At 36.8% G+C, this 20,422-nt stretch overlaps 1 protein-coding gene across 1 annotated transcript in view; it reads right to left on the reverse strand.

The window, feature by feature from the left end:
* The window catches only part of lpar1 (lysophosphatidic acid receptor 1), a 32,592-nt gene extending 12,417 nt beyond the window's left edge, over positions 1–20,175 (reverse strand). The window contains exons 1-2 of the mRNA XM_036529084.1: positions 19,956–20,175; positions 500–1,255 (exon numbers count right to left, since the gene is read on the reverse strand). Of these exons, the coding sequence (XP_036384977.1) occupies positions 500–1,238 (739 nt within the window). The 5' untranslated portion in view covers positions 1,239–1,255; positions 19,956–20,175. The remainder of the gene's footprint in view (positions 1–499; positions 1,256–19,955) is intronic.
* Between the last annotated feature and the right edge of the window lie 247 nt (positions 20,176–20,422).

Below are 20,422 nucleotides of genomic sequence, written 5' to 3' on the forward strand. Positions count from 1 at the left end.
CAGCATAATGAGTTGTTGTATGTAATTTCAAGGTTCCATAATAAAAACTGTTTATAAGTCCGTGCAGTTTATAAACTAAAGCATTCCTTTCAGAAAAAAAGATCAGGTGATGCCACTTTGCAGCTGCAGAGCCTGTTGTTGCCTTTTAGAATTCTTAGCTGTCTCATTATGGCAACGGAAAAGTGGAATGGAAAATGGAAAAAGGGCATGGAGTGTAAAATAGAGGTTTTAACTCAAATGTTAATTTTTCAAACATCAATCCTGTATTGTTCAACCATTATAGGAGCCATAACATGTTATCTATTCACCCTCAAATTATAATTGAGTATCAATCCCTAGTTCTACATATTGAAAGTATTTCATAGGTTTTTGAAGAATGGTGTATTCCATTCCATATCTTGATTCAAAATACAATCTCCTGTTGGGAAGAACATCTGGCAAATAATGACTGATCTCTTTATAATGCTGTAATCAAAGAGCAAAAAGGTCAGACACTCACCTAGCACAATCACCACAGTCTTCAGAAGGCTCATCATGGTGTCTCGGTTTCTCCTGGGGCCGGAGCTGTGGCGGGACATTCTCATGGTCCTCTGCCGCACGTAGAGGAATATGTGGGCGTAGAGGACCACCATGACCACGAAAGTGACCAGGTTAAAGATGGCCCAGAATACCAGGTAAGAGTGGCTGTAGATGGGTGCCATGTTGGAGCAGGTTTTGATGTCACAGATGCAGTTCCAGCCCACGCTGGGGATGGCCCCCATAATGATCGACATCGTCCAGATGATGACAATGACCACCACCACTCGCCGGTTGCTCATGCGTGTGTGCAGCTGCATGCGGAAGACGGTGATGTGACGCTCAATGGCGATGGCCAGGAGATTAGCCACTGAGGCGGTCAGGCTGGTATCAATAAGGCCCTGCCGTAATAGCCAAGTGCTCACTGTCAGCCTGCGAGTGTTGGGACCCGTGTTGAACATCAAATAGAAGTAGGCTAGCCCAGCAAAGAAGTCAGCTGCTGCCAGGTTAGCCATAAGATAATAAATGGGAAAGTGGAAGCGCCGGTTGATGTAGATGGCCACCATTACAAGCAGGTTTGCCAACATGATAAAGATGCACACTGTAATACCCAGTCCCATCACCAGCTTACTGACCGTGTTCCATTCTGTGGCTAGGTATTTGCCACTGTGATTGTAAAAGAAAGCAATTGTTTCATTGTAGTAGCACTGTGCTTCGTCCATCCTGTAGGCAAAGGTTTCTGGAAGAAATTAAAAACACGTTAGAGTGCTGTAATCCAGACAATCATGCGTTCATGAAGACTTTCAGACGTAACATTGCAATGGAGACAAAGGAACTGCTATTATTGCATTACTGCTGTTATTTATGTTTACCACATGCCAATCAATAAATTTGTAATTTTTCAGAAGACAAATACTGTATATTGCACATATGGATTGTTGATTCTGTATAAGCAGTTATTATTCCATCTACAGTGAGTATTGTCATGAAATATGGTGTTATATGCTGTTATATATTTCACATTTTTAATATGTGACAGGCTGGCATACAAGAAGTAAAAACTATGTTTCCATCCATCTGGTGCTTTTTTGTATTGCTCCCTCCTATTAGCGACCAACCAAATAAGCACATCAGCGGCGTGTTTGAAAAAACAAACAGTTAAACACACTGGAAGAACAAAATCAACCCTCACTAAGTGAACAGTGAATAAAATTCTCTCCAAGTATTCCAAGGTCTCAGAATGATCTGCAAGCTAGTTTTGCACTGTTTAATCAGACTGAATACTTAAGGCTCTAAACATCCTCACATCATTAGTCAGCTAATTAGCTCAGCTGGGTTTGATTTAAATTGGCTGATTCTGAAGGACAGAATCCACTGATTCAAATTAAACCCAAAGAAATGCACCTCTGAGGAATACCTGGGCTAAATATATCTCTATATCTCAACTGTTAAAACTCCCTAGCTATGCTACAAGACCAAAGGTAGAGAGCAGCAACATTGACACAGAAGTTGGATCATTGTCTATCAAATGAAATCTTAAAACATAATTCCTTCCTAAAGATATGAACAGATAAATCGGTCAAGTCGCCTTAATGTTGAGGCCTCATATTGAAATTGTGAACAATATTGACTTTTTTCAGGGAGTCAGGACTCAAGTATCCACACTGTTCTCACTCAGAATGGAAAAATGTCACATGAGTAGAAACTGAACAAAGAAGAGCTTATAGCGTCAGAGACAATTAAGTGGACTTCATTTGCCTACCAATTAAAGTACGAGTAGAGCTCTCAGTTTTGCTCTTCTTGCCTTCTTGCTTTATTCCTCTGACACCAAGAGGTAGATATAGCTTTTATTCACTTGTTAAACAATTATCCAGTTGCACCTCTTTATTCATCTAAATGAATTAATTATAGCTGACATTATCACATGTCGAATTCAGTCTGACTGTTAAGATCCACAGCCATGTGTGAAATGGTATGCAGGGGCATGTTTGTTTTGCATTGTTTTAAGAGCAATGGGAAATTATTTACAAAACAAGAGTGCAAATCATATTATACCTGTTCTAGAAAATGGTAAAGAAAAAAAAAACAGTCATGGATTGAGGACGTGGAGTGAAAACTTGCCCTTGAAAACAGTCATATCTTTCAGCATTAACAGAATTAATTACAATGAGTAAGTATCATTTGGCCTATGTTAAACTTGGAAACAACTTCTCAGGTTTATGGCGGAATGCCCTCAAAAACAGTGCACTTCCGGTTTCTTGTGCATAATTTTGTATTTGCCCAGTTTGGATTCACAGTCCTTGTCAGAGCCTGGAATAGAATCCGAAATTTTTTAGTTGACTGAAACGAATTTTATTATCGAGTTCATCAGGGCTGTAATACTTTTGTCTTGAAGTTATTTGTAAACGAGGGAGAACTCACGCCAGTAAGGTACAATGTGTCACCATAGATGACTTGAGTTAGTTTTTCCTTGCAGAACAAATAAAGAATGTAATACAAAATGGTCTTTCCCATCTATTGATTCATCCACAACTATAGAAGGAACTGCTATGTGTGTATTACATGCTTGTTCAAAATCTGTTTGGGATCTACCCACTCTTCCGCGGGGAACATTTGCACTTACATATACATGTGTCAAAAAAGAGAAAAAACACGACGTGTAAAATCACGGATTGCCGACGGTGTTGGACTAGTAGTGTGAAAAGCAGCTGCACAAACTTGTGTGTATGGGGTGACTGGACGTTTGTGTACTCCAGCTCAGATGCAGTGTTTGCTTGTGGTGGGGAGATGCTGAATGGACATTCATGAGTAGTACAGGTAGAAAATTGGGAAACTTTTTTCAATTTAAGTAATTAAAAAAACCAATGGCCCATGACTAGCATTTTTTTCATTGTAGTTCAAATAAATAAATTAAATTAACGTCCCAGATGAAATATAAATGCAATGTTCAGTATCTCAATATTCTTTTTGAAAAAAGAAGAAAAAAAAAGAATATTAAGGTTTTTTTTTTTTTCATTAATTTGAGTAGCTATACATGACAAATTTAATAACTGGGAAACACTTGCTTACTAGACTTGCTTACTAGATGTCCATAAAATATATATTTCATTTAAGAAAATGAATAGTTGAATATGCACATTCCACGACTGATATAAGACTTTCACTATGTAATGTATGGATACAACAGATGGAACTTCAGTTTTGTGCTATTCCCCCTCTGTCTATTAAAGCAAGTTGAAAGAGCTGAAAACACATCACATTACAGTGTTGCCTGTGTTCTACAGATACACATGTTCAAAAACATTCAGATACCTCTTTTAGAACTGGAGTCTGAGAGAACAGAGCACCACATGTAGATCCATTACAGCACTGATATCTGGCCTGCCAGCAGGCCAGCACAATGAGGCCATTGTTTGGCACTCTTCCTGTCAAAAATGCAATGAAACTTGTACTTTGTTTACAATGAATAGACTGTTCACATTCATGCACATTCTTGCTAAGGCAGTGCAAGCTGAGTGCATGTGAATACATACACATTGCATCTCCTCATCTGTAACTAGTTAATTGCCTTGGTCACTTTTAATTATTGTATGTGGCCTCATCTGGCATTAGCTGTTTTCTAAACAAAAATGGGAAATATCTGAGTTCTAATGAAACTACACTACCTAACTACACTTCTGTTTCTTAGAAGTTCAGAGGAAACCTCAGGAACTATATAAAGTCTATGAAAGCCTACACAGGTTTCTGTTCTCCCTGCAGTATAAAAGGAGGTAACACAAAAGATTATTTTTTATATCATTATTATCAAGAAATGTCAGAATTAAGGTCTGGGAGATCTCTGAGGACTTGCAGCAAATGGTGAATGACTTCCAATGACAAGTTAAGACATGGTGATAACATAATTCATAAAAAGGTTCAGTCTAGTATTTTCCACTATAGTGTCCATTTTAAATAAATGTAAGGGTACTGATACACAGGCAATCCTGACAGGAAGAGGACACTAGTGTATCTTTCCACTGTGACACCAGTGCTTCAACAGGCATACATCACAAGGCAACAGTTCAAGATCTCCTAAATAAATTGTCATCATCCATATACAAAGTGTCAGAAAGTACTGTGGGTTACAGCGTAATTTACATGAATGTCATATTCATAACCAGGTAACCTATTCTGACAGCAAACGCCAAAAATATGTGTCTTGAATTGGCTAGACTACCTTAAGACTGGAAACATGTCTTATGGTCAGAAATGAAATGAAATGAAAAATGAGGTTGTATACGCTTAGCATCTGTTATGTTCTTTTATGGGGTTGTTTTACATCTCCAGGTCCTGGAGTTCTTGTTAAGACTGAAAGATTCATGATTTCCAACAACCAGCAGAACATTTAGTCAATTAAGCAAATATAATTTTTATAGCACATTTTTACAATGGAAACTGTCACAAAGTACAGATCATACAGCACAGGACATTTCCAGAAGGAACTGAAAACCCAGAAAAGTCAAGATCAATTGAGAACAAGACTGGTTTCTTCTACCAAGATGCACTAGCTTTGTTGAAAATGCACATTCCAGAGTGAGAATGATCTAAAGCATTAATCCAGACACAAATAAATGGTCTACTGAACACAAAACAATGTTCTCAATTGGCCAACTCATCCTCTTAACCTTAGTCTGATCAAATTTTTGTGGCTGAAGAATTCAGGGAATTCTTCCCTAAAGAAGTTACCAAAAATCTTCCCAAAGAAGTGCCAGAGCCTCATAAAGTACAACAGGAAGCATATTGTCATTGTACTCTATGGCAGAGGAGGACTTAGAAACAACTAACTGCAGGAGTGTTAATATATGATGTGAACTTTGTATCTTCTGGAAATATTATTTGTGAACAATATTTGCATTGTGCAATGCTTTTAAGAATAATGTTTAACATTCCTAAAATTTCATTTCAATAGTATTATGATTTCTTTCTTCTTAAATCAGATTATGAATAAAATAAATAATGTATACATTGAATAAGTCATTAATATCCATGATATTTCCAAGAATAATGTACCTGCCCAGCAGAAAAACACATGGCATAGGACACTTAACTTTCAGTTTGGAAAGGGTTTACTTTCATTTGGCCTACTATTAGCCTACTATGGCATATATTAGAAATTCATTCATGAATTTCTTACCTGTGATATTTCTGAGCCACTGCCCAATCACAAGAACAAAATCAACCCTCGCTAAGTGAACAGTGAATAAAATTCTCTCCAAGTATTCCAAGGTCTCAGAATGATCTGCAAGCTAATTTTGCACTGTTTATTCAGACATCAAATATTCAAGATTTCTCACAGACTTTATTGTAATCTATTTTTACCTATATGCTTCTGTGACATGTATCTGTGTATCTACTTTTACAATCAGGAATTAATTCCAGAAGTACCAGTCCGGGGTCACTTTATTGAAATATGCTAATCTGCATATTTGTATTATATTCTGTGAGAACAGAAAAATTCATAATAGCAGTAGCAGAATATGTACTGCAATGGTGACATCTTATATAATTGCATTATTCTCCACGGTACACTATCATAAAAGAAGCTAAATCTAACTACACTATTGTGAAAATTCACCACCAAAAATGCATGCAGGTTTTTGTAAACACCCCAAAATGAGTCTCAACTGGCTGTAACTCCTTTACAAAATACTAATCGGTTTTTTGGATTAAAGGTAAATTTGAAAAAAATATTTACAGTATGTAAAATACATATAGCATTAAGTTTTGGCTCTGCTTGCCATTGTTACAGTATGAGCGACACTGTTATGGGGTGGCTTTGCCCAAAGACAATACATTTATAAAAAATAAATCTTCATCGCTACACAGATGTCAGCTCTGTGTCACTGAAGACACACATGTTTCTAAATAAGAGGCATGCCTAAAAGGAGACTTGGGATGACACCGATTTTCTTCCTTCGGATCACATATAAAACAGAAATTACAGTCCATGGTCCAAAAAAAAAACATGTCATAGTAGACTTTATGCACAACATAGTTTGTTACTCAAAATTTTGAAACATACTTATTAAAAACCTTAGCTTATAATTGACCCAGATCTAGCTTTAGGAGTTCATATAAAAATATTTACAGGTATTTTTTCAGCTCCAAAGCATTTCCAAAATAAGGTCTTTCCAAAAGATGCAGAGAATCTAGCCTGTGTTTTAATTATACCTTTATTAGACTACTGTAATTCCCTTTTCAAGATACTTGGACAGCACTATAAATTCCCTGCAATTCATACAGAAAGCTGTTGCTAGGATCTTCACCAATACAACAACTTGACTGCATTATGCCACTTGCAGGCCTCACATGCCTCTCACCACTTTTTTATGAAACCATAATTCTTCTCAGCAAACGCTGCAAAGTGCAGCACATCACCATTGCATATTCTGTATTAAATTTCTGAGCACTCTTATTTACATCACTCATTCTCACTCTCTCGTTTCTCTCGTCTCTCTCTCTCCATCATGCCATCTGAGCAACCATTACTCCTGTAGTCCTGTCCCCTGCTATCGAGAGGTTACAATAACATTCACAGTCACATTCACATGCCAGGGTTTTCCCTAGGTCTTCAGAATAGCATAGGTACTGATTATCATTCAGTTCTTTCTTTATGTTGTTGCCAAAAGTCAAAAAGATGATACTGACACTTTGCCACTTCCTATCCTGACTGAGCTGTGATAAGGAAACAAGAAAAAATCAAAAACCAAAATAAACACACAATGCAGGTAAAGTGTGAGGCTGGTAAGCTGGCCTTAGATTTGTTGCCAAGGTCACAAAGTATCCAGAGCCCTCCAAATATGTCCCAGTGTACAACCAATACAGATATACATATTTTCTGCTTTTTAGTATTTAAAGTATGAAGGCATCATGGCTAAACATCCTCTCGGACAAACAACGCTACCGTTTTTCTACTATTACATCAAAGGAAGCAATGCTATGTTTAATAATTTCAGGCATCACACAAATTACTCCAAATTCTTTTGTGAAACTTGGTCCTGCGTTTTTTTTTAATCTTACCATTATTTATTACTTGACTACCTAATAAATATATACACTGAGTTTCAAATTTAATGATCCCAGCATGTGCTTTTTTCAGAAAATGCAAGACAGAAAATTCAGTTGCGAGTACTTCTTATATCTCAGACTTTATATCTTCAGCCCTCCACACATGTGAAATATCAGTACACTCTCTGCTGCATTCTCACATGCCCAAAAGGATTGTTTCCAACTGGCACTCTAATATTGGCTTTGTGTCTTCTATATACAGTAAAATGACAGTATGCTATAAAAAGACTTACCAGCAACAAAAAAATTGGATAACAATTTGTATAAATTTATTGTTTCTCCAGACTGGAATTTAATTTGGAAGAATATCTTTACTTTATCCAAAAAAAAAAAAAAAAAAGTTTCATATCAATTCATTCACTTCACATTGGCTCTAAGATGTCATGAAACCCCTCACTGACTGTTTCAGCCTACGTATTGATGACCCCACCTGTCTGAAAGGAGCACAAACCCATATGTGTTCTGGAAATCGCTGGGACCATGTTGTGCATGCATTATTTTGAAGATTAGTGTCTCCTTTTCTCTTGAGATGCAGATGATTCCCAGTTGGTTCTGTCTTTGACCTCTAGAAAACGTTTTTCTCTCAGTGAAGACCACTGTAATAGAGACTATTCCTTACAGTTCATTTGAGCCTTCAGCTACAATACAGCATGTTAAGTGTTATTTACATTATATTATTTTACAGATGACCACAGCTTGTGTGCTTAGAGTAGTGTGTTTGAAAGACTGAGTGGTGAGAGAATACCGTTTTGTCTTTCAATGTTCAAGACTGGCTTTACAATTTTTGTGACACCAATCTGGTCAGTGAGAGTCTATCACAGTGCATTTTTTGTGTCTACACCTTGCCAGAAATATCTGATCTCACTGGATCTGGCTACTTTCCAATCCCAAAATGAATTTTAATTCCCGGTGCAGATGGGGTAAATGGGACAATCAGCACAGGCCAAAAACTAATTATACAATTAGTGGTTAATTATGAGTCATTAATCAGTGCTAAACAATACACTGATGCAGTTACAAGTAAGGAATGAGACATGGCGCAATGCTGAGAACCATTTCACTGAGTGACAGAGAGCAACATCTGTCTGATGCATTTCATACAGACAGATATAATTTGTTTTGCATAATACACAATATATCATTAAACCATAGACAAAAGATAACAGACTGGGATTTAAAATCACAAACAAAATAAACAAAATTCTGAGCCTGATGGGTTAGAGGGAATCCTCTCTGAAAAAACACTGGGGAAAAGCAAGCCTAGAGTGACATGACAGATGTTTTTGTCCGTACAACTTTCCCCCTAGAAAATGTGGATCAGCCAAAATTACACATGCTTTAAACAGGCATTTAATAAACCTTTGACCCAGGTTATGATAGATGGTCTGAGGTGCAGTGACTCCTCAGATGATTGAAAAAAATACATGCGTGCATAAACATAAAATCAGAAGTGCTTAGGCAAGACAGGTCTTGACCCTCTGATATATTTGCATGCAGCCAACACCTATTTTTCACAGTAGAAGCCACATGCCGCACAAAGTAGAGTGGGCATTCATTAGAGAATAGGCTCCACTGCACTGAAGTCATCTTAGCATCTTGTAGATGCCTGACAAATAACAGGGGGTCTGTGAGATGAGCAAACCCTGAAACCACTCCCAGCGCAGTGAAGCCACATTGTTCTGCGCTGTGAGCTCCTGCTCATCGTCAGCTGATGACAGAGCTAGGACTGAACTCAGGCTGTGGTGCTCAGCTTGCACTAAAGACAAGAGCCCTTAACCACAGAGCCACGCAGGAGCCCTATTACAGATGTTTTTGAATTATTAGTACAGCTCCCACAGACTCCCATTTGACATTATGTATCATGCAGACCATCGCACTGAAGGTACAGTCACTGGAGTTAGCAACTATAGCACCATTCAGGCTGCATGCAGCAGTACAGACCTGACAGCAATGGGATGTGATTCTCAAAATGACATCACTTGGTTTTGAAATGCATAGATTGTTAGAAGGAGGCAAATACAGTTTGAGCGATGTTATTGTAGTATGACAGATCAAAAAGTAAATTATATTCTTACATTCAAGCTAAAGAAGTCGCTCCAGGAACCCCAGCAGAACAATTTAGAACTTACTCATCATACGTTTAATATAATACTAACATATAATAAATAATTAATCCTAATAATTAAAACTAATCCTAATAACTAATAATAACTTGTCCTACAGTCAATTAACTCATATAACCACCTCCAATATAAGAAAAAATTTCTTAACTGTAACGATGTCCAACCATGTCCATTCACCTTCATTACAGCCATGCTTTTACTTATTTATTCATGTCAATTTTAACTGTACACATTTACTTTACTTTTTAAATTGAGTTTAAGCATAACTGAAAATACACACACACACAATCACTCACTCACTCACACACACACGGTTCATAAAATACACACTTAAGGACAGACCAGATGCTCTCCATGGAGAGTCTTTGAAAGAGAAGTAAAATTTCTTTAACACATTGCAGAGCCCCTGCTTCCATACTTCCGGTGTCGATACAGAGGTCCACTTAAAATAACAAGAAGCATCTTTGAAAAGGCCTTTGTTGTGTCCTGAGGGCATGTGGTTACCAGACTTCATCATCCACAGCTGTTACACACAGGCCTATATTCTGAGTGGAGTCTGTAGTTGTAAAAACCGAATACAAACCAAAAGGCGTTTCTACTTTCTTTAAATTACACTTTGTTTCTTCAGTTTAACAAAAAATAAAAAGGTATTAAGACCATACTTTGTAGACAGAAACACGAGTCCCCTCATAACATACAAAAGTGATACAATAAAGTGACGTACAGAAACAAAAACTCCATATGGAAAACAATCTGGAAGTGGTTATGAAAGAGCACATTTAAAAGGCGGGAAGCGTCATTTAAAATCACACTGCCTGGCCAGTTTTGATTTAAATTTTCTGACATCCTTCTGTATCTTAATGCACACCTCCCCATATGCTGTACAGTACCTCCACTTTCGTTTGCTGTATTATGTTTAATATACTTTCATGAAAAAATTGAACTATTTTGGTATGTGTACATAAGTTTGCTTGTATTTTCTTTCACTTTGCTGCTGCAGCTGTACAACAAAATACAATGATTTTTAAACATTTTTTGATTCAGTAATATATATTCTGTCTGACAAACCTTAAATTCTAATCCTCATGACATATCATATTTTTAAGTAGAACATGTAAATCTTTCCCAGCAATTAAATGTTCTGCTATCTAGTTTGGTGATCTGTGCTCTTATTGTATATATTGTGATGCCACCAGCAGCTAGCTTAGCCGTACTTTTAGTTACTTCATGGATAAAAATGTGCAAACTATGATATTGTATCAAATCAGCAATTAAGAACTGCTATTAGCTTGCTAGGTATTGCTCCCTAAACTTGTTGATTAATGACTATAAAACCAAACAGCAAACACAAAACTCCCCTGAAAGATATAATTCAAATTCAAAAGAATTTATTGCATATTATAAAAAATACTAGAATTGTACAGTGGCCATACAACAATGAAACTATTATTTATTTCAATCTTACCTTCATACTGACAATCCACATATTGACTATTTACAATTAGCACTTCTTAGAACTTCATCAGACAACTTGTTATTACATAGTATATTCAAGACAACAGATATACGAACAAGGTATTATTGTGGGTTAAGTCTCCATGTGATTTTTGCATTACAGCAGACACTTATCTTCCTCAATAAGCAATGCTTTTCATTCCTGAAAGTGCTCCACAGTAACTTGCCTTTCTTTTCATCCAATCTACAAACATTAAGTTATTCCATTATTAGTTATCAATTTATTATTCAAACTCATTTATGATTCACATAAATCTTTCTTTATGTGTTAGTTTAGTACACCAGTGATTGCCAGCAACTCTGGACAATCTATAATTCTTAAAGCTTTCTCTAAATAACCAATTGCAAAAGGAACTTGAAAATTAACTAATCGGAAGACAAAACATTACAGAGTGAATTAAGTTATATTTTCACTTGATCCTGGGAGACACACATCTGTATGACAAAGTTAGCAACATCGTAGGCTACATCATTAGCTAGCTGGTCAGCAAGATATCATTGCAGCCAAAGTTGTTTGCTACTACTGCTAGATAGCTACTTAGTAGTACACTTCTCAAGACACCTATGCTACTCTCTTCATTTGCTGTCATTGTCATGTTGGTTCTCAAGGGGCTTGATGCCTGTCCCCTTTTGAAAACAATAGTAGGACAACCTATCAAAATATATGGCATATAGTAAAGGGTGGCTAACTACTTCTCAGACTTAAACTTAGTGTTGAATGAAGATGAAAGCCTAATTTTTGTGGAGTGCAGGTACTCTGAAGAGCTTAGCACTGAACACAAACTTCATAGTAATGATGGAGAGAAGTTAGCCAGCCAGCTAACTGTATCTCTGATAATGTGCTGCATATATCCATGCTCCAAATGCCTAGTTGACAGCAGGTGGCTGGGTTCATAATTACTTAACCAATTATAATGTATTGCTTTTTTTACTCAAAGTATGTGCATACATCTTGCAAGCTAGCCAATGGCCACCATTAACAGTGAACACTAAAACTAGCCTGCTAGCTACGTGACAAACAGATCTTGCCAGCTGGCTTTGTCTGTAGGGGGCTGAAGATGATCAGAATGCAGCTGAATCACATACTGTGTGAGCACTTTGCTAAAACTGTTAAAAATATACAACAACCTTTGTACAGTGTAGGTACCTCACAAGTTTGCAAAGGCATGGTAGTGGTTTCCAGTGACAATGAACAAAACACGTGTTTGTGTGAAGAACAGTCAGCTGACTTGCTGGCTAAATAAATGTTTACGGTGGCTCTCAAAAATATAACAAAAGTGTAGCAGTGTATTTAAAAAGAAGCGCAACTAGCTAAGTAGCAGATTCACCAAATTTATCAAACCAATTTAACCAGTTCTAATGGTTATACTCTCCTCTCGAATTACATCCAACTGTTGATTTCACATGGACACACAATATTGTTTCAGGTGTTCTTTCAAAGATTTTCATAGTTTCCATAGTTTAAGATGGAACACTATGTGTTTTCTTGAAATAAGTATTATCATACTTATTGAATTGTTGAACATACAGGAAAAGACATTAAATGTACCAAATGTGCAGATGTTAAAATACATATAGAAATTAGAATCCCTTCTCAGTTTTGTTACTGTCCTGCAGAGGGGAAAGAGAGAAAAGGAGACGAGGAAGCATTAAAGAAAGCAGAAATGGGAAAGAGGTTAGAATATACCTTCAATGTTTAGTGTCCAAAGACAGAGAACAAACGAAAAAAAAAACTGATATAAAATAAAATGAAGGTTCTCAAGGTTCTCCAATATTTAGCTAGCTACTTTCTAAGTTTCTTATGGTAGATCTCTGTGAAAAAATACATATTCTTTCAATCAATTGTATGAATACTCATTTCATAAGGTGACACTGAACATAACTGTTCAAGTATCTATGTACTGTGAAAGTGCAGCTGGGTATCCATAAAATAATGCAGGCAGCTTGCTAACAAATCTAATAAATATTTGTCTTCTAGTGGTTCATTAGGCTTATTAAAAGAAACTCTTTCAAAACATCTTTATTGATGTCCTCTGGAAAATTCGCCCTACAAACTGATGCATATTTATTCAGTTGGAGTAAGTGCCTACATTATGAGAGTGCACCCAGTTTAGAAGTTGCTTGTCTTTCAATTTTAAACAATGAATGCCTGTTCTTGTAAATATCAATTTTGTGTCCAGGTGCTAAGCAGCACATAACTGCATTCTGCAGTTCCTTAATTTTCTCCTAAAACATAGACCATTCACTCTAAGTCACTAGCTAGCTATAAGGTTTGTGATTGACGTCAGAGACTCTTTTACCTCACCAGATACAAATCTACATATTATGTCAACATGGGCATTGAAGACGAGAATGGAGAAATGGTTGCATACAGGGAGGACATATGTTCTAATGCAAAAGTGCTTAAGTAACAGACATTTGTGAAATACTGGCACAATTTAAAAAAAGTAAATTGCATGTTGAAAATAATTTCATAGGACCTTTAATGTGATTAAGCTGCCAATGGTACTCCAGGGGCAATGTGAGCTGACAGCAGTAATCAGAGGCAGATGTTGACACGGCTTCAGAGAGCAAGCACTTTTTCTCTGATAAGGCTGAGGCAGCAATACAAAAGTAAGAATGTTGTAAAATGGTCATCATAACATGAAATCGGGTGGCCAAACAACACAACAGAAATCAAACCAGCCTGGGCGAGAACGGGGAGAAATTCATGTGGTGATAGCAGGAAAGGTGTGGAAGACACCACTGATAGTAATGGACCATCAGACACAGTAGTCACATCTCTTAAGTTGTGAATGAATGAATTAATATTTCTCAATATTTCTTATCACCGGCATTGATCAAAGAAAATATAAAAGCTACATACAGACTCCCTATAGTCAGCATGTACAGCACTACACTGTTGCACTGCACTTTCAGCTTGGACAAACATGCTCTGAGCAAGAGAACACCTACTAATACAAAAATATTTCAAATTTCAAAACACAAATTCACAAATCCAACAGCCATCTTCATGGTTTTTTTTAAATGTCCACTATATAGATTTATTGGTGAACAGCAAATTCAATGGTTTAAACAACATGATGCATGTTTGCTAACACATGCTGGTCCACTTACTCTTTAATTCTTATCAATTAGGGATATAACGATACCAAAAACTCACGATACGATAATACCACAATAAAAAGTCCATGATACCATAAAACAAAGAAAAATGATGACTTGAAAAAATGTCCTTTATTAAATAATAAATCAGCATTTTTTATTCATATAAAATTTGTTTTTCCTTTTAACGTAATGTGCTACTGCTTTCCTTCAATAAAATAAAAGTAGCCAGCCATGACCTAAGCATGTGCAAAAACTGGCATGAATTGTCTTTGGCAATGAATGATTGAACTATGTATGTACAATTCAGTGGCGGCTCCTTCCAAATCTTGCAGGGGGAGCAATTGTTGCGATGAAGGCGAAGGTGACCTGTTCAATGGGTAAATTAACAGCTAGCAAACTAGACATTGTCACATTTCATTGTGCATATTAGTCAGCTAGCTAACTTGACACTGTCACATTGCAAACAAAGTGTTAGCTACTTCGCAACCTGCTAGCCACGTTTTCCGCTCATACCCGCTCCGTGAAAATCCCTGGTTATACAACCCCCCCCCCCCCTCTTTGTAGATACTTGCTTGATGTTTAAAATCTGGTCTGGGTGGTTCTAATTCTTTAGTTGCCAATTTATCCTGATTACTACAATGTCTAAACCGTATTTCTATTAATGACATGATTGAGTTACTCTGAGTTGAGAGGCAGAGGCAGGACAAACTGTCTAGAACAGTCACAGCTAGTGTAACACTGTGGTAGAATGGGTGTCACCCAACCGCCCTAAGGAACAAACCGCCCCTGATACAATTGCAAAACAAAAACAATACAATTTTCAATAAAGAGAGATAGTAGAACACAGCTATACTAGCGAAATAACCGTGTAATATCCTGGTAGATTTCGTCACAGTCCCACAATGATATCGAGACATTTTTTTATTGCGATATCGCAAAATTCAATATATCATTACATCCCTATTATCAATACAATTTATCATTATTACACTATTTTAAATTTAGTATAACACCCATCCCCTCAGACATCCCCTGCAGAAAATGGCTTAATTAAAAAAGAAGCACCTTGAAATGACATTCAGAAGTCAGTTTGAGAAACATTGTGTAGTTGATGTACCATATGTTTCTGCAGCTGGTCAAAGGCTCTGGCTTTGGGAAATCAGAAATGTGTGCCCGTGGAAATACAAGGCTTGTTTTGGACTAGGCTCATGCTGTTTATGATGTGCTTGAAATCTGAAGTATGCAAGAACGTTAAGCACCGGTCCCCAATGATTATGAAACTGTGGAAGAGGAAAAAGGAAAAAACTGTTTCAGCAACTGAGTCACTATGAAGTATGTACAACTTGATTATGCTATATTTACTAATACACTGACTAATGCTCCAGTAAGCTATATATTTATAGATTGTGTTTGACGTCAGATTTTTTAACATAAAATTTTTTTTCAGGCATGAACTTAATACCACTGGTTCACTTTTGTATGTAAGATTAAGGACTTTATTCATTCTGTGACAGCTTGTCCTTCTTTTTATACACAGTAGTACTTTTACAAATTACATGTTAAATTATGTGATTTTAACAGAGTTACAACACTATTCAAATAGTGTTGCCACACAGAAGAATGGGCTTTTAAGAATAGTTATGATTATGATTTTGTTTTGACACATAAATAAGCAAAACTGATTGCATTGCATTTTGTCAAGTTTTACTACCATACTGTACTTTACTACCACTATATCATTAAACAACAATTTTGCTAAAGCACAGTATTTCCAATAACTACACAGCGAACTCGAGCACAGCGTCGTCATTGATTATTATCAATGATTTAAAAACTATACACTGAAAGTATAACAGAGACCCATATCTGGCCAACCTGTTGGTGAAAATAAGTGGGTTAACCAGTGAATGAGTCAAATCAACATTGAAACCAATGGTGATTGGCAGGTTGTTTAGAAAAACAACCTCTAAATATGACATCTAATTTCTTGTGGTATAAAGGGATATTAATTAATAGATGGTAGTAACCAGATTCATCTGTAATCAGATTTCACCCTCTTCACTAACATTAATTACTACAAGTTAAAGAAATGAACATAGTCGTTTGATTGAACACAGTCCTAATTTCATGTACATTGAATCAAACCAAATCTGATGACACAAATGTGATAAATCACCAGGTTTAACTAAAACATAAATATTCTATAGACTTCCAGTCTCCTTCAAAGTCAAATATGTTCAGTAATTTTTGGAAAGTATCCACATATATTACTTTCTAACACATAACTGCACCCTCTTGGTTCATGTTTACAAACTGCTTCTGAACAATGGCCACTTGTTCAAATATTTTAGCCTCCCCAAATGGTATTTATTCAAAGAAGTGGACAGACTCAGTTTTCTTTCAGAGCTATACAAAGATTTACAAAGTTTTCTTTGAATACATGCCGTGTCACTGTGTATAAATTAAATTTAAACAAACTTTTCATTACGGTGCTACAGGTCTGTATTATTTTCAGGAAACCAAGGCAGCCAGCAATCTCACCACTTACACAAAGACACACTGTTTTAGTTTAAGTAACAAATAAAATATTTGGCTAAAGGCAAATTAGAGGTAATATATTACTATTGCTAATACCCATTTACAAATGTAAACTAAATATATAACTTCATGAATAGAATTTTTAGGACAAATTAATTTCATTGACTTTGTCTTGGAGGAAGTCTTAAAATCAGTGATGTATCTGGGTGTCTTTCTTTCAGTTTACATTTAAAGTCAACAGAGACTGCACTCCAGACACAAACATACTAGGAAGAGAAGTTTATTCTCCCCAAGCGAGGAAATCACACATTGCAATCAACTATGTGTCAATGGACCTAATTATATCTGCTTCCACAGGTGAAGTTTTCAGCTGAAAACAAACAGCTATTAAATTTTCTAATCATTTTAATTAGAATGGTTTCTGGCATATATTGTGTATGTTGTGATGTATAACTAAGCTGCATAACAAATTACCCAACAAGGATGATAAAGATTTGATTGTTTTATGGAATATTAAATGTTATCGGCATCTTAATGGCACTGCACTTGAAATAAGACTGCCAAGCATAGTACTACGTATTATTTTGCAAAGTTGACCTTTCTGCTTTTGCATGTATTGGATACTAAAAGCAGGATGGAAAACTCTCTCATTGTGCAATAAAGACAGAAGTATTCTAGGTTAAATCTGTGTGGAATAGAAATCGGGGATGTTGACTTCAACACTTCTGCAATGTGGGTTGGAAAATATGTTAACATTGTCTTTTCCCACCATGTCACAGCTGTCTGCCAGCAGAGGAAGAGATACCACCCATAGAGGTCACTTTCCTCTAGTGCTCCAGACCATCATCTGTCTGTGGACCTACTGGCTTTATTGTAGGGAGGTGAACCAGGCTCTTCCTGCCTGGTTGGCAAGCTATCCTCACACTAACCCTGGCCAAATTAATGCTGAGGTTGACAAATACAACTGTGTTTAAATTATGAGGAATAGTATTGCTATAACATACTTCATTATACTATTTTTGTAAGGTATTGCAATGAATGTGTATCACAACACTTTTTCCTGTCTGACTTCAATACAGTGGATCTGTATTGTAGTTTTGGACAATTTCAAGACAGGAAATAAGTCATAACTCTGTCTCCATGTGGTTGCTCATCTTGATACTTCTGTATGTATTCATAATTATGATGACTATTCTTTGATAATGTATGGTTTAGTTTTAAAGAAGTTTTTTCCAATGAGCGTTGCACACCACAAAGAAATGGACACATTATATTTCAGTGAAATACTGTACAATCACACTATCAATTCACACAGAAGCTAACTGAAACCACTACATGCAAACACTACCCTCTTATTTCACAGCTCAAAAATAAAACTCTGCAACACCTCTAGTTCAATGCCCACTTGACACAACCAAAGTATGCCTATAATAAAGACTCTAATCCGAGTGACATCATTGTTCTTCTCTGAAATGTATGCTTAACTAGGCATCTGAAATGTTTTTAGAAAAGTACACGATCTGATATACTGCTTAGGGTTTTGTCGTGGACACCACAAGTACCCTACTGGTGACACCATCTTGCAGAAACAGCACCGTTTAGCTGACTCAAATCATCAGAATGAAAACTCACCCAAACAGAAAAGTGCACTGTTACACAGCTAGCGTAGCAACACCTTCTAGCCTCTCCACAAGAAGTGTAAATAACTGGTCTTGCCTAAACTTGGTGGTATTTCGCATGGTGCAACCCATTCCAATTGTCTGAGGAGTAAATTAGAATTTATTGGTTATTTATGCTCTATCTGGACAAGAAGAACAAACTAATGAGCAAGCTGTGATTTCTTTCCTTACTAAGTTATGGATGGTAAAATTCTAAAACAAAGTTCCCTTATTTTATGAGTATGAGGTATTATCCACTGAAAGTGATTAAAGAGACAAAACTCATAGCTGACACATAAAAAGTGCTGTTCATGAACTTGAAAATGAAATTCTGAGAACATACAGTAAAATTTCCATAAATTTGCTATTTAGAATGTAGACACTAAGGTACACTCAGGTATGGAAAATGCAAAAGCAGCTGTAATGTTCAAAACCTGTCAGTTTCTGTAGGCCTCTGTGTTCAGTGACTGGCTAAAAACAATCAAGGCATCTTATAACCAGATTCCACAGTGGAGTGGAGTAGTGCTAATATCACAATTAGTGTTCACATACAAACTGAATCGGTTATACTAACACTGACAAATAAATTGTCTATCTGGAATGCAAAAAGGCAGAGGGGGAAAATATTATTCAAGAAGCTACACCCTTCCCCAGGCTGCATGTGGATACATATTCCGACTGGTTACATATTCGCTGAGGATTCAAAATGTGAACTATATAGTAAACTAAAATCAGATTAAAATGAAAATCTACACTAATTAGGAATATGTTCCTAAATTTCTCTCCCTCATTTGCTCGCGCGCGGGCGCGCGCGCATACACACACACACACACACACACTTCATCATTAAACTCTGGTCAATTTATTAAAAGTACTGACTGTTTTTTAGGTGCGTACTGTACTAGACTCCCTAGCCTCGAGTAGACACATAACCACTGTGTTTACTTAATCCTGCAGTTGGGAACTGAAACGCCACGCTTTTTTCATCCTTTCCCAGCGTTATGTTATCAATACTGTATCACTGTATTTGAAAACTTGAAGACTTGAAGCACTCGTCAAACAAACGTAATACGCCTGTTGTACTATATACCTTGTTTAAAACAATGCCACGTGCTGTAGTTCATTTTTTCATCTTTACAGCTCGTTAGCTGAGAATCTGCAGTACACGCTGGCAGTAATTTCAAGATACCCAGTCCACATTCAGGCTACCAACTTTTTATTTCCCGCAGGTGTGTTACAGCCATTTGTTAAGTATATTGTTACAGCTTTTTTTTTTCTAGAGACGGAAACATTCCACCCGAAAAGTGATCAGTTTAGTAAAAGTCGGAAACAAATAAACAGTTTGTACGTTAAAACGTGCATATAATGCTGAAAATACTTAACTACTTACTTTTTTGATACGAATGCCAAAATCGTATTTCCTGAGTTGTAGCTACTCCGAGAAAATGTGCATTAAATTAGAGCCACACTCCCCAAGAGCCTTGCGTTCCGTCACTTTAGAAAAATGTAATGCGCCTTTTTGTCCGACAGAGAAAAAGCGTGCATAATATGATCATTGTATTTCCACTAGCGGGTTACGGAGCGGTGCAGGGGCACGCAGGCGGCGTCGCGAGCTCTCCGACTTTCGGATAACTTTCTCCTGCGCTGCTTCGAAGTGCCACTTGGCTCGCGGAGGCTGTCCGCCCGTGACGTCACGCCGAGGGCCCGCGCGTGCACGCACGCGCACGCACAAAAAGCTCGTTCTCCGGGAAGAATGCCGTGTAATTGGAAACACATTGCGCGCGGAGGAGACACACGTTTAAGAAAAGCAAACCATTCGACTGATTTCTTTTTTTTCTTTTGTAAATTAGGCGTTGA

This window comes from Megalops cyprinoides, chromosome 5, assembly GCF_013368585.1.
Source record: "Megalops cyprinoides isolate fMegCyp1 chromosome 5, fMegCyp1.pri, whole genome shotgun sequence".
NCBI lineage: Eukaryota > Metazoa > Chordata > Actinopteri > Elopiformes > Megalopidae > Megalops > Megalops cyprinoides.